Here is a 16,207-nt window from a genome sequence, read left to right on the forward strand (position 1 = left end):
GCACTGGAAATGCTAACCACAGCAAGGTTTGTCGCATACTGAACTGTTGTGACTAAAGTAATTTGTTTTGCCTGGGGGGGTTTAAAAAAAAAAAAGTATTTCAATTTTTCATTTCACATCCGGCAACTAATGAGGACCTCTGTTAGAGGTGAGGCCACTCATTCATAGCAGCATATATGATATTCTTTGAAATAAAAGAGAGATAATATGTGAAATTGCACAGACCGTGTCAGGCATCATTAAAAATGAATGCTGTTCTTTGAAATAAAATACAAGTGATGCCTTAAAGTTTAAAGATAATTGTTTTAGACTTGAACTCAGACTTGACTCATCTCTGGAATTGAAAAAAATCAGGATTCTGCTTCCCTTCCCTGGACATTAGAGGGGGAAAAGAAAGTCATTCAGTGCCATTTTTTCACCAAAACAAATTAAGTTACATTAAAAAAAATAAAATTAAAAAAAGACATTCAGCTGTATTTATTATTTAGAGCCAAGGAAGACATAAAAAGTCCCAAGTGTAAACAAAAGTAAAAGAGACATCCAAACGTTTTCCTCTAAGGACAGCATATAGAAAAATCAAAGGATGTAAGGGCTACTTGGAATTATTCATAATACGCGCCAACCAATCAATCAAGCAATTGTGTGTTTAGGATTTTTCAGGGTTTTGAGTTGGCCCCAGGGCCCTCGATCACGCAAGAATAAATCGGCCCCTGCACTGAGCCGTTGTTAAAGGAGTGCTCACTTCATTAGGATCATTGGTGTCATTTTTCACAAACCGGTCCTTGACATAGAGCAAAAAGTGTAACACGTTCCAATTCTCGCTATTTCCTTCAGAAACAGAATTATCTGTATTCATCAAGCCATAATGAATAGAAAATGACTGTGGTTGTAAATAGTTTCTTTGCATGTCTATCAGGGACATCCTGACATACACATTTTTCTGCACTCAAATCCACATCACATAATTTACACTAATGTAACTGTTGGGTAGATTGGTCATGCCTGGCGTGTGAGCCACAAGGATGATGTAATGCAAAAAAGTGGCTGTTATTGTGTTACCATGGTAGCAGTAGTAGTCGTATACCGTATTGTAACCCACACATCAAAATAACAATATTTCATGTTGCACTACAATTTATTTAGCCTGCAACTAACAATTATTTTTATCATTGGTTAATCTGCTAATTAACTGATAAACTGGATTTGAAAGAACAAACGAATTTTAGTAAATACAGTGGGCCGCTAAAAAAATAAACATCCCCGGCTTGTTGTTTTCTTCTTCTTTAATTGATTTTGGATTGAGTGGCGGCCAAACCAGATTGTGGCGCCCCAAGTCAGCTAGGATGTAGGAGGCGCGAGGTGTTCTGGGGCCGGCCTCCTCTTCTTCCTCCTCCAGCACCTGTCCCTGTTTAAACGGGAGCAGAGGAGCTATTTTCTTAGCTCACCGCCGCCCCCTCCCCAGGGTCCCCGCCTTCCCTTATTTGCTCTATTTCTGAGGCTCGCGCTGCATCATGGGAAGGCGCGCCCCTTGTGTCCGCGCTCATTCACACTGCCCCTCATTGGTTTCGCGGCTGAACTTGCTCGCACCTCTCACGATCGCAACAAAGCGCACGGATGCACTTTTGTCAGTTTGCATTCTGCTTGCGTCACCTCAGGCATGCTAAGTGCGGTCCGACCGGCGCGTTCACATTTTTATTTATTTGTGATCTACAAGCTTCTCTGTGTGTTTTGCAGGCGTATGCAGGTTTTAAAGAGGCAGTTTGTGTAGTAAAGCAAGAGAAGCACGAGGCATAAAAAGCAAGCACGCTTGTATAAGAGCAGTGTTGGGAGTCACAAAAGTAACACAATTACAATAAGGCTTTGCTAAAGTGATTTGAGTCATATTGTGCCGGTACAGTGTTGTCCATAAAACATCCATTAAAGAAGCAATTTTCAATTTTCTTTATCATGGTTTAAAACAGTTCCCAGGTGTCTTGCCACACCCCTGGCAAACAGCAACCATTATTAACTCATTCACTGCCATTGACGGCTATAGACGTCAAAAATTCATTTTAACTATTTCAATTAGTTTTCGACTTTTTCCACTTTTGTAAATGAGTATGAAAACCTATTTAAAAAAAAGAATTAGAATAGATATAAAATTTGATTAATTGTGAGTTAACTAGTGAAGTCATGGGATTAATTACAATTAAAAATTGTAATCGCCTGACGCGATTAAAAAAGAGAAAAAGGAAAAAAAAAAGAAAAAATTAAAAATTAGGGGCGTCAGGCAATTAATTTTTTAAATTGTAATTAATCCCATGACTTCACTAGTTAACTCACGCTGACGCCCCTAATTTTTAATGTTTTCTTCTTTTTTTTTTCCTTTTTCTCTTTTTTTTTTTTTAATCGCGTCAGGCGATTACAATTTTTAATTGTAATTAATCCAATGACTTCACTAGTTAACTCTCGATTAATCACAAATTTTATATCTGTTCTAAATGTACAATAAAAAAATCTAGGTTTTCACACTCTTGTTAACAAAAGGGGAAAAATATGTTCAACTAACAGAAATAGTTAAAATGAATTTTTGACGTCTATAGCCGTCAATGGCAGTGAATGAGTTAATGGTACTGCTATGTATTAGACCTTTTAGGGTGTACCTAATGAAGTGTCCAGAGAGTGTAGATGATATGTATTACTCCGCACTGTCTGCTACAATATTGTATTCATTGGGCCCCCATCACACTCTGGAGTTTAATCGACTGCAAAAACCATCTCCGTTTATTCAAATCGTTTTTGCATTAAGCTGTCATGTTTTACTGACAAAAGCGACTAGTATTTGGACAGAACACACACACTAATGATATCAATTTCAACCTTCAGTGGGTCCCCTCCCGTCTCTCTCTCTCTCCTTCCTCATTTGTCTTACGTTTGTCAAATCGATGGCAGTGCTTGTAGTTCATCTCAGTCACGCTGTCATGCGACATGGAGGAGCGCTTGATATAAACGTGATGGGCGGCTGAAAGCGTGGGTGGTGTTACGCAATAATTAAAGTTTGGCTCGGGGGATGTGGCCTTCGGCTTCGTGGTCTTGTGCTGACTTTCTGACGTGGGGTGATAAGGTGCTCTTTATGGACTTAAAGCACACGTGATGGTCGACATGGAGGTGATGCGATCACTGCGGCCTGTTTGTCACAGTTTTGCTGTGGTTTTGAAGTAGAGAGGAGCCAACTGCTGCAGGGCGGCGCCGTGCCCTCAGGAGACGGTTTAATTTATTGCTTGGTGCTGTCTTTTAGTTAATTTTTCTCCATTATGTTCAATGATTTCTGGCTTTCCTACAAGTAAGCCATTCGGAGGGTTTTGTGTGGCAAACTAAAAGTGTTTGAGCGCTTTCAACAAAATCATTTGCATTCGCAAACTCCACCGCCAAGGCAGCCCAGTTCCCTCATAATCCCCATAATCCTGTTGAGAGAATTTGAGAATTCAAATTTGAATAACTTTGTCGGCTTACTCCAAATTGCAGGAGACTTTGACCTGTTTTTGGTGAACAGACATGCTTCTTGCCAAGAACAAACATGTGTTTTATGATGTATTTTGTTGTTGTTCAAGTGCATACATACCTAGGGCTGGACTATATGGCCTAAAAATCCATCATGGTAAAAATTGAATTCCTTTACGGCAACCAATCTGAGTCGATATAAACTCAAGTAGTGGACGTGTTTTGGAATGGTTTCTAGTCACTTAACGGTCAAGGTGGCGCGTCAAACAATTTTGATCGTCCGTCATTCGGCAAACCGTCAGCAAAATGGGACGTACGTGATGTCGTTGACGGATTGCCCAATTTAGACTGCTAGATTACATTGATGGACGAAGTATATAGAGCATTTATTGTGCAGATCTCAAAAGGGCCCTCCTGATTGACCTATGTGGTAACATACTGATTTCATTTCAGATTTTTGGACATATGCATATATTTACAGTGTAGCTTGTTGTATTCTTTTCTCTCTATACACGTATTAAAGGTATAGTCCGACGCATTCCCATTGCAGTTTGTAACGAAAAATGTAATTCTACACTCCAAAAAGAGTTCAAATAGATCTCAATTATGGGTCAAAAGGCGATCAACTGGCGCTTGGGTCCATTTTACACGACTTTTTGGGTTATTCATGTAGCCAAATTAGGTTGTTTTTGACCTAACTGCTTTTAGAGTGTAGGTTTAGAAAACAAAAAAACAATTATAGTTCAAATAGGGACCAGCACCACTTGGGTTTTTAGGATATTAATTCAACCAAAAATGTTGGGTCAAATGAATAACCCACAAAACATTGTTTTGTACAAAACAACAACAAAAATGTTTTCCACAAAACATTCCAAATCATTTGGATTGTTTTATGGGTTATTTATCTAACCCAACTTTTTGGGTCAAAACCCAATTCATTACAATAGATTTTTTACATTAAATGAACCACCCAAAAAGTTGGGTCAAATTGACCCAAGCAGTGGGTCCTTTTGACTCAAATGGGAGTATTATTACTGTTGAAGTTCATATAAGTTGTTGTAATACAGTTTTAAAGCATCTTTGGTGTCAGGAGAAATAAAATAAATCCCACAAGGGGGAAAAAAACAAAGAGAAAAATCATTTTAAATAATGTCACTATCATTTGCTTTTTTCGAAGCGGAGGATTTGATGGATTCAAATCTGATTTTTGTGTTTGTTTTCCCCTCGGGCTGCCCATGCATTCAACCCTTTTGTTCTCTCATTCAGCTGTCCTTTGCAACATCCCAAATTTTGTGCCCTCAGACTAGTCAGCTAAACAGATGCCGCCTCACTTTTTGCCTCCTTTCATGTGTTTGTAGTCGTCTCCTCGGAGAGGCTGCGAGAGCGCGGGACACGGGTTCAGCCCGAGTTTATCGCGCCGTTTCATCCACTGTGAGTTTGTGTGTTCAGATGAAGTGTGTTTCCCATGTGGCAGCTTCGTTGGGCGTGCGCGCATGTACACACAAGGATGCTCCCACCCGGTCTTCATCTCACCCAGCAAGTTGGATGCCGATCAGAGAAGGGGATTTTCCACACCCCGGCATTCTCCCGCTTCCATGCCAACCTCGGAGGGAATCCGACTCGACCCTTGCTGGTGATGGGATCTCCCCTCCCCCTGCGCCTTTTTCGATATCTGTTAAACGTCAGCCCACATTCTCTTGGGCCGCGGCTGTGTGGGTGCACCGCGGCGGCGATGTTACACAAGCAGTCGGCATGTGGCTGCTTGTCACCCGACTGCAGGTGCAGCTAAAACTCACAAAGGAGGCCATTGTTTTTGTAACATGGGCTGACTTCAAGAGAATACAAACAATATCGTCGTGACAATTGTGTGATTAAGTGAGGTTATCGATTAGGCATTCGATTCTCGCCCAGCCTTATTAGATCGAATGTGTAAGTGTGTCTCTATGTGGCTCTTGCACGCTGTCTGGCTGGTGTGCGGACGTCCTCATTCGGGGCTAGCATGACGGACGGAAACTCTCGCAGGTTGCATCCTGCCCGCCGCATATTTCTCACATGACGTCGCCTCGCTTAAATTGTATTGATCCCTGCTTGGAATCTTAGCCGCTCGTGTTGATGTTGCCATAGCAACTATTTGCAAGTCTTCTGTTTCTCTCAGCTTTGGCACCGAACATTGTGCAGCAATTAAAACCGACGACGAGAGGAGATCCAACAGTGATTCATTTATTCTCCCTTTCCTCTCTCAGACTCTCCTGTGCTGCTACCGGTTTGTGTGAACGTGTGTGTGTTTGTGTGTGTGATGGCTGCCCATTTATGTATTAATTGATCGGGAGAGTTTAAGCCACTGACAGAACGCCAGAGTCTGTAAGCCCAAAGGGGGCTGTGTGATCATGGCTGAGTTTGGGTAAGCTGCTTAACAGGGCCTGCTGGGCTTCTAACAGGCCCTGTGAGACACATGACCAGTGGGCCATGGATTCCCATGAGGGTGGAGTTGTGAACGCTCATTAAGTTGAAATGTTCATTTAGACTGCTGGTTGGGGATGTGATCAATGAGTCGATCAAAACGTCACCCCTGCTGGATTTACGCTGCAGGCCCAAGTGCCCAATTCACGTTAAATGCCCGATTTAATGTCTAATTCTATGCACATTTTAAGTAGGGCTTGAACAATTAAACGGCTGGCCGATTCAATCAGCTCATATTAGCTCTGTTAATAAAACTCATTAACACATTAAACGCATAAGGCAAAGATATATATATATATTATATTATATTATATTATATTATATAATAACAGGCTAATTTTTGCTGGTTTCTCTCTTGTAAAGTTAAACACATACTAAAGGACAATTGTAAAACTATATAAATAAAGTCAATCGTTCTGCCTATAATTCATATCTATTACTCAATTCATCATATATGTATTTATAATTAATCAGCCGATTAATCAGTTATTGGAATTTTGTCAATCGACCGAAGAAAAACAAAATCTATTTGTTTATGGACACATTTTTACTCAACTTTTTTGATAGAGCAATTTAAAAACAACTACAGCCGCAACAAAGTGTTATACATAGGACTGAACATAAACACTTGTTGGACAGTCTACACAATAATCACAATCACAATTATGTCTTTGTAATTGTTATTTTTGATGCATGACATGTCTGGTCTGGTGACTGTGAGGGCATTTTTTTTTGTCAGTAATTGTAATAAAATATACAGTAGATTACACCACACAGAGAGGAATATTCCGTGAGGTTATTTTTACTTGTATTATTTTTTTTCATGATCATATTTTACAGTTAAGAAAAAAGTTCACCACCAAGAAATTGGAATATTAACCCCAGAAAAAGTCCCATCAGTTCAAGATTTTGAAATGTCTTAATGAAATAACTAAATATTTCAAAGCTATTCCAACATATTAAGATGCACCTGACAAGGTGGGTATCTTGAATAAATGCCATTTCCAACAGTTTTCATTACCATGTTAAAATGCATATATTTGTTCTGCTAAGCCACACCCCCTGCTTCTTTGCTTCTTCTTTTTCTTCTTCTTCTCCGTATGAGCAGTTGAAGTCGAGGCTGCCACACCTGCGCTGTTTGTCTGTTGCACTCTGTTGCATTGTCTGTCCTGTGCGACCACCTCAAAGCCCTTTTCAAATCAAATCTACAGACACACAAGAAATAGATTTACCGTTGACTCGGTAAGATGCCGTGATATTAGTCATTACTGGATAAAGAATATTTGCCTGTGAGTATTGTTAGATAATCTGTCTACATGTGTTGCTACACCTTTTTTTTAATTCAAATATCAGTTGCTTCCAGGCTGTAACTATATGTATATCTCTTTTTTTTTTAACTTGTCAAATTTGAAAGTGGACGTTTGCGAATACTAATGCAGTGTTCTGAATGAAAGGCAACAGATAACGTACTTGGTTGAGTGGAAAGAGGGCTTTGGAGTGTCCGATCCAGGAAGTGTCTGTGCGTTTGTCTGACGTGATGTCCTCTGTCTTTCCACCAGGTTTTCAATGTGTTTCTGTGTCCTTGGCTCAATGTCGCTCTTTTGTGTTTCTTTTCCTCGACAATGCACTGCACTTTCAGAAGAGGCAGCCTGGAGGTATAACTAAACGCAAGCATTCCCTCCGGCTGCATGGCCCTTGCTTTTTTCCCCCCCTTCTTTACCTACGCAGAAAGTAGTATTTCTCTTCCGGAAAAGTTGGACATCAACGCTTCAAGCTTACAGCTTGTTAGGGTTAATAGTGTCATTTCTTTGCTCTTTTCATCTTTTATTTGTTTTGGCTCCACCAGGTCGTGTTCTCGCGCACCCTGGAGAGCAAAGCTTCTCCATTGCCGTGTCCGTCTTGCATGAGCATGCTGGATTGCCTCTTTTTTTTGTGTGTGTGTGTGCGTTTCCCATCTTTGTGTGCGTGTGTGCGTTACAGTTATCGAGTGTGCCTTTTTGAGTGATGTTTGTGCATTTCTCCTTGTGTGCAGGGGATGTGCTGTTCCAGATGGCCGAAGTCCACAGACAGATCCAAGTGCAGCTGGAGGAGATGGTTGGTATTCTGATACACGCTGGCTTTCTCAAGCCTCCCTTAAGCCGTGATTGCAACACCTGCACAAGAGCTGTGTTAGAAATCAATTTGATATCCATTCAACCTAGTTTGGTAGTTACAGAGCTACATACCTCTTTAGTTTGTCACATGACTGTGTTTCACTAATCCAGTGTAACCTCTTGCAACGTTTGACTTCATTTCAACAATGGCCAGATGGTCACAAAGTCTTCCAGGTGACTAACACAGAGAAGACTTCATTATAGATAGATTGATTGGTTGGTTGGTTGATCAATTGGCGGGTTGATTGGTGGATGGATGGATGGGTTGGTTGATTGGACGGATGGGTTGGTTGATTGGGTTGAATGATTGATTTGGTTGGTTGATTGGGTTGATGGATGGGTTGATGGTCAAAGTGATGCTATTGGGCAAAATCTGAATTTGCATATCCCTATGTTATATTTTTGACCATGCTCGGACAAAATTAAATACGTTTTGAATAAATAAATAACTATAATAATAATAATAATGTATAAATTACTCACCAGGTACTCAAAGCTCTAAATAATTATTTATTTTTAACTTATAGCAACGGTACTTCTGCTTCCCCCAAACACAGCTCTTGTACAAGATCTTAGGTCAGGAATTGACATCATATTTTTCTAGCTCTAAATAATGTACTCATTATAATTCTGCTTGGGAAAAGCTGTGTGGCATCTGTTGAGTCAATTTAGGTTTGAGGACATCCCAGGATGCATCTGAACATGTATACTGTACAAAAACTGTCAAGTCAGCATCATTTATGGATGATGGGTGTGACACGTGGCAATGAAACCAACATGATCACTTATGGAATATGCAGTTTGTATGAAACAAGTGAGGGCAAGTGCAGAAAGCAGCAGCAGCGGCGGATGGGGAGCGTGGCATTGTGGGAAATGGGTTCATTTACAGGTTGAGCCACAGACAATGCAAGCTCAACAGCAATTTTTTCAACATCTTGCATGAAGTTGTTTTTTGTTAACGTGACTAATTTGGTGTTCTTATGTGTTTTTAAAAGGACATTAAAGCTTTAATTAATTCATAAATGTTAGCAAAACCGTCCTAGGTATTGCGGAGCCGAGCTATAGATTTTGTTGCCACGGCAACCAATAGGGCAGTGAGGTGATTGATCAGGCCAACAAGCATCTTACACCAACAGACCACAAAGTGAGCATCCAGAGAGACAATATGAGCGTTTTCACTGCTGGAGGCATCACTTGATTCATTCGACAAATAGCATGTCATGCCATATAAGTCACTTTTTGGCGCTGCCTGACTGAGCCTCTTACTGGACACAACATACATCAGCAGAAAGAAAAACATATACATCTATCATAAAGCAAGCACAGCGTCAATGACGTATTCTTTGGCCTGTAACTCATACACCGCTTATCAAAAGCGAATGCAGCTCTGCTTACCTTGTGACTTTGACGCGATAGCAGGGGTGTCACTCTTCTGCATGATTATGCCTGCGCCTGACAGTGTAATCCTTGAAGATGGCTCGGAGTCTTCACCGACTCGCCGACACTTGTGGTTTGGGCGGTTATTATGAAAATTAGCCTCACTAGTGTGAGGGCAAAACAACTCAATCACACTTGGGGCTGACTTCACTTATGTCAAGTCATCTTTATTTATATAGCGCTTTCAAACAGCTGTACCTGTCACAAAGCACTTTACAGAAACACATAACATAAAACATAAACGTAAAAAAACGTTAGCAGTAATACAATCACAACAAACTAACATTTTATTTCAGTTTATTCCATTTCATTCCACTGATTTGAGATACAAGCATAAACATGGAACATTTTAACTTATAAGTCAAGGCACTAAGACAAAAAAAAGTCCAACTGAAAAGTCTTCTCTTTCTTAATTAAAGTCATCATGTGCATCACGAGTGAACTTCTTTTGTTTGTTTTTCCTTCCCAAGCTGAAGTCTTTCCACAACGAGCTTCTGTCCGAGCTGGAGAAGAAAGTGGATCTGGATTCTCGCTACCTGACTGTGAGTATACGAATGATTGAGCGCGTTTGTTAGCTCTCTCGACCATGTGTTATTGATTGACATGGCATGATTCATCTCTTTTGAAGTTGGATTTGATGCAAAAGGATGAGGTGGCGCTGTTTGGTGACAGACGGACAGACAGAGAGAGAGAGAGGGTGCGAGCGAGCGCAGTTGTGCCGGTCTGCATGCGATATCTTTAGAATGAGTGGGATGCAGCCTCAGTGATGAGCAGCGTGTTGTATTTCAGGGGCATGCTATATAGTCTCTATTATTGTATGATGTCTATTGTCACACGGATTGGGCTTCGTATGGCACATCAGCCTCTCTCACAGATAAAACGAGAGAGGAGGCATCGCTTGCGAATTGTTTCACTGATAGAAAGAATTGATTTTAGAAGCCATGGAGACAAAATGGGGGGAGCCGTGGGTTCGGTCTCAACTAAGGGTGTAGCCGAATATAGCAGAGGTGGTCACTTCTGTCAATCGTCAATTCCCGTCAATGACGATTGCCCACCTTTTGGCAAGTGCGTCAGCACTTTTAGCGAATGCTTGATAAAGCGAAGCCTCACTAAAATACAGTACACAGACTGAGAAGGACCATGTGTACTCACCGCGATCGACTGAAGTAATCCTGCTCAGTCTGAGTATTTTTTCAAGGCTTTGGGTCATTGTACGCTAACTGAAAGGTGGCCATCGTCATTGACGGGAATTGATGATTGACTGAAGTGCCCACCTCTGGCAAGTACTTACCAGTACTAAAGTGAGCCTGACAAACCCGCATCAGCATCAGCCGGAATCCAAGCTTTGTGCATTCATTTATACCCTACTGATGGCTCTCAGCCATTTTTCTTTTTTCGCGTCCCCTTTCGATGGGAATGCGATAAAACTTTTTATCAGGCCCCCGACGGGCCGTACAATTGACGGCACAAGAATGAGCCATCTGCTTCTCGTAACCCCTCCAAATGTGCAAAACCATCGAACTACATCTAAAACACGCTGTTTCTTGCCACACTGTACCGTCCATGATGCAACGCGTGAAACATAAAGAATGACGTCACACAGGATCCTCCTATAAGTAGTAGCTGAGTAAAATATCTGAAACATTTTGGCAGTACAATAAAGATTGTTAAAGTAATGCCTTTCAAAAATAAGCAAACATTTGATGCACATAACCCTCATATAATTTATGTAAAGTGTACCTTTGCCGTCTATTTTTGGTGTGGAATTAAAGGGAAATACCACCCATTGACTTGTACTAACTCACTGATATTTTTGATGGAATCATCTCAAAGTATTTAACATATCTCGAAAAGAGCGCGAAAAATCCATTTTGTGAGATGCAAAGCAAGCATGTGCATCGCTCGCTCCCTTCCTTTCCAACCCTTCCCCTCCCCTCCTCTCCCTCCCCGTGGCGCATCCCTCATCTCTGCATTCCCTTCCCACGCAGTGACTTACTCGGGGATTTACGACACACACACGCTCAGCGAGGTCATGACGTGGGCACGACACCGCACTGCCAAAAAGCCGAATGTGTGCCAAATTTCATCTCCTGTCCTGATCATAATTGAGCTGTCACAGCTCAATCAGGCAAATATTCATGGCGTCTCGAACCTTTTATTTTGAGCCTTAGGAAAGGATGGCTCCCATTCTGGGAGTTCTCTTATAGATGTATATGTGCTGTCATATGTTAGCACAATGTCGGCATACTTCCAGTTAGAGAGTCAATGCAAAGAAAAGGAATTTACTCATTTCCTGCCATTAGAATAATATTCACACATGTTAATTATAATGTGTAATGACTGTGGTCAGAAAATGTGGAAATCGCCAGACTTCAATTCATCCTTCTGTTCTATTCCGTGTCCGTCTTTGTTCAAGAGCTGCTTGTATTTTTTTTCAATGCACCCACTGCCTAATCGAGAGTCAGTTAAAGTAATGAGAAATAAAAAATGCACTCTTTTTATTTGTTTAACCAAAAGCATTACGCAAGCGATTCTTTCTCAAGTTCATGTGGGAGTGGGTGTGCATCAAGAAAAATATACATTAAAGGACTTGAAGAGCTGCCATCTTCACCAATGCGCTGTATAAAATGTGCTGTATATATATATATATATAAAAAAAAAAAAAAAGTTGGTATAACTGAGCAAGAAAATTCTACAAAATCTGTAAATGAAAAAAAATAATGCAATTAAGAGAAATAAGAGATACAAATTAAAACAGTGTTATTTTTATCACTCATTTAATTTTTTTCCTTTGCCAGGTTTCACAACATATACAATGTGTACATAACTTCACCTTATGACTCTAATTAAAGTATTTCACCCAAGTCTGCAAATAAGTGGCTAATCAAAAATGGTCATTGAGACGGACTCAAAGCTACTTGCCAACAATCAATCAGTGGGTTAACTAACCTCGCCCGTCCCCAAGTGCAGTCACCAAATTACTCGCCTGCATCCTCAGCATCTGACCAGCGAGACTTTTAAACACTCGTGCGTGAGCGCTCGGCCGAAAGTGTTGCCTCATGCAGAAAACTGCACGAGCTTGTGTCATTGTAGGCACAGTTGCTATAGCAACAGAGCTGCTGCAACCCAGGAAATTGTTTATTTATTTTTTGGACCAGTAAATAAGTGATTAAGGAGGAAACGGAATGCATTAAATTAGAACGTAGGTATGAAATTCCTGAGCTGGTTCTTTGAATTGCAATGTGACTTTCCAAGCAATTAGAGATTTGGATCAGCCTCATGGATGCACACCTGCATTTGCCTGAGTTTGCTTATCATTATGAAAGAAATTGTTCTGCCAATGCTAACTGTGACACTTTTATTCAAATCTATAAACAAATTCAATGGCTGTTTGTTTCTTGGCTAATGCCATACACCTCCACTAAATCAGTTAAGTCGTTGGTGTGTAATCCTCCCGCTCAACAGCAAACAAACACAAGCTCGCAGGTGGTGGTCATTATCATATCCCATCATGGGAACCTACATTGGATTCATAGTCCACTGTAGAAACTCACAATCATTAAAGATGTGAGCAGCAACAAGACAATGTAGAGTTGTCAGAGTTTTGTGTTTGATGCCAATTCTTGAAACTCCTCCTACTACACGCTATCATTAAACCTACATTTTTCCACAATGTAGTTATCAGCCTAGTACATGTGGGAAAATGTGCTAGGCATTGGGACAAAATCTCTCTGTAGTTTGTCCTATAGGACCACTTTAAATGGCCAAAAGGCAGACGTCATATCTCTCAGGTATGGCTTCTTTAGACTACTGCGGTACGCATGTCTACTCACGATAGATAATCTCGCATGTACTTTATTTTAGTCAACTTTCATATTCGTACCTATTTTTTTGTTGTTGTGCAACTTTATTGGTACAGTTTACAAATGACAAACAGTGGGACAAAGACCTGTCAGGGTATGTCCCATATATGTGTGGTTAAAATTTTGGGCAATCGGACAAACATTCTGAGATTGTTTGACTTTGACACAGAACTGGTTGTGTCAAACCAACATGGCAAACTTCCTGTATAATTTCAAGCTTGAATTCTTGAGACTTTTTTTTGTGTGTGTCTACTCACAATAGACATGCCACCTAATTTTATGCAACTGATTGTAAGTGTAGCCTCACCACCACAAGTGGTATGTTAAATAATCACCAAATTAAGCCATTTTTAAAGGGATTAGATTTTTTTTATTTTATATATTATATACTATTAACTCATTCACTGCTATTGACGGCTACAGACGTCAAAAATTTATTTGAACTATTTCTATTAGTTTACCTTTTTTTCCCACTTATGTTAACAACAATATGAAAACCTAGATATTTTTTTTATTGTACATTTAGAACAGATATAAAATTTGTGATTAATCGTGAGTTAACTATTGAAGTAATGCGATTAATGATGATTACAAAATGACGCCCCTAATTTTTAATTATATTTTCTTTTTATTAAAGAGAAAAGAAAAGCTAATTAAAAAAAACCTAAAACATAAAATTACTTTTTTTAAAAAAGAACAAAAGATTATTAAAAATTAGGGGCGTCAGGTGATTACATTTTTTCGTAATTAATCGCATGACTTCACTACTTAACTCATGATTAATCACAAATTTTATATCTGTTCTAAATGTACAATATATATTTTTAGGTTTTCATACTCTTGTTAAGAAAAGTGGAAAAAAATGTAAACCAATAGAAATACTTCAAATGCTTTTTTTACGTCTATAGCCGTCAATGGCAATGAATGAGTTAACTTCAATAATTTGACCAAAAAATCAATCATCAACATATACTTTTTTATATAATCGAAGATCAAGTAATCAGTAATTATATGACATAGGTCATGCCGCGCCTTACATGTTTCGCTGCCATCTTTCTGCTGCGGATACCCCTGGGGGCGGCGTGGCTCAGTGGTAGAGTGGTCGTCTCCCAACCCAGAGTGGGTTCAATCCCATGCCATTGAGACCATGTCGAAGTATCCTTGAGGAAGATACTGAACCCCCAGTTGTTCCTGATGCTGCGTCATCAGCAGGTGAATGAGTAGTCGAATGTACAGCGCTTTGGGGGCTTTGAAAGGTGGAAAAGCGCTATATAAATGAAGTATCATTCACTAATCCCGAAGAAGACAAACTTGGCGAACGTAGTAATCAGAGTTCTTTCTGAGGCCCCATAAGTCGTTGCATTCTATCAGTTCACCACTAAATGGCAAAAAATTCTATACACTGTCTCTTTACTCGATTACAGTGCATTTGTTAACAACAGTTAACCAGCATTTTCCTTTGAGCTGAATTTTGTATTGATTTTGTTGAAAAACCTTTGCTGCACATGCTACATGCATGAATTATTTTACAGGAAGACTTAACGCTGCATTTTCGGTGTCCGCAGGCAGCCCTGAAGAAATACCAAGTAGAGAACAAGAATAAAGGGGAGAGTCTGGAGAAGTGTCAAGGGGAACTGAAGAAGCTTCGTCGGAAGAGCCAGGGCAGCAAGAACCCGTCCAAATACGGCGAGAAGGAGATGCAGGTGGGCGTCCGTGTTTTATTAACACTTTACAACTTTGGCAAGTTGTCGTGGTCACATTAAATATGCATAGATATTAAACTTAAAAAAATACAAAATAACTTTTTACTATATTCACAAAAAACAGATGTGTGGTTTCAGGATTCTTATCTCACTCTCACATCGGAAGGCAATATAATATAAGGATTATTTTGCAATCGAAACAACACATTTGCATCTATAAATTGGCATTTTCACACGAAAGCAGTCAGCTGACTAAAGGGAATGAAGTCATGTTTGCTCTTGGTGTCATCGTGCTTGTTATTTGCCTGGCAAAGTAACCTGACAGATGAGTTGAAGGCAAATAAAATGCTGATGAGTTGAAATGAGTTCAGTACTGCCCACGGCGCTGAGTAAAGTGCTTGTGTGTTGTATATTAACAAGTGTCATGCTCCCACTTCTCAATAAATACTCAACGGAACGTTCTTGAGAGGGAAATGGCCGCAGAAAGGAAAAGCGGGGATTGCGCGCCATGGGGCCGAGGCCTCGCAGGCTAACGAGTAGCGGTGTAACGATTCGCAGAAGTCATGGTTCGGTACGTATCTCTGTTTTGGGTCCCCGGTTCGGCACAAGTTCGGTATAACAGGAAAAACAAAAAGTCCAAAAAGCTGATTTTTTTTTTTTCATTTATTTTAAAAGACAGTGCTGAAGGTAACAGTATGTCCAAAATAGCGTCATTTAGAACTTTTAGGACTACCAAAGATAACTTGGCACATAAAAGTACTCAAGCTTTATTTTAAATTTGTTTCCTTAAGAAAAAGAAAGAAAAAGCTTGTCTTTATTGTCAGAGAAAGCTGGCATTTGAGGTTCATCCATCTCAATATCATCATTATTATTATTGTTAGTGTGTGTGTGTTTTGTTGTTTTTAATAAATGTTATATATGCCAGGCCAGCACTTTATAGAAAGCAGAATGGCTCCCTGCAATTACAGCATGTTTGTGTTCCATTAAACAAGCTCAGATTTCACACAAAGTACATGTTGGGACGGCATTGGACATTATAATTGTTTTAGTATCTGTACTTAAATATTTCTTCGTACTTTAATTTTTTTGTGTGTGGTTTTCTAATGTAAAA

At 39.9% G+C, this 16,207-nt stretch overlaps 1 protein-coding gene across 6 annotated transcripts in view; it reads left to right on the forward strand.

The window, feature by feature from the left end:
* LOC144042902 (BAR/IMD domain-containing adapter protein 2-like) overlaps positions 1-16,207 on the forward strand; it is an 81,419-nt gene that overhangs the window by 38,988 nt on the left and 26,224 nt on the right. For all 6 annotated transcript variants that reach the window (XM_077555976.1, XM_077555981.1, XM_077555978.1 and 3 more), the window contains 3 exons: positions 7,973-8,034; positions 10,001-10,072; positions 14,959-15,096. In XM_077555976.1, the coding sequence (XP_077412102.1) occupies positions 7,973-8,034; positions 10,001-10,072; positions 14,959-15,096 (272 nt within the window). The remainder of the gene's footprint in view (positions 1-7,972; positions 8,035-10,000; positions 10,073-14,958; positions 15,097-16,207) is intronic.

Source organism: Vanacampus margaritifer, chromosome 2 (genome assembly GCF_051991255.1).
Source record: "Vanacampus margaritifer isolate UIUO_Vmar chromosome 2, RoL_Vmar_1.0, whole genome shotgun sequence".
NCBI classification, from domain to species: domain Eukaryota; kingdom Metazoa; phylum Chordata; class Actinopteri; order Syngnathiformes; family Syngnathidae; genus Vanacampus; species Vanacampus margaritifer.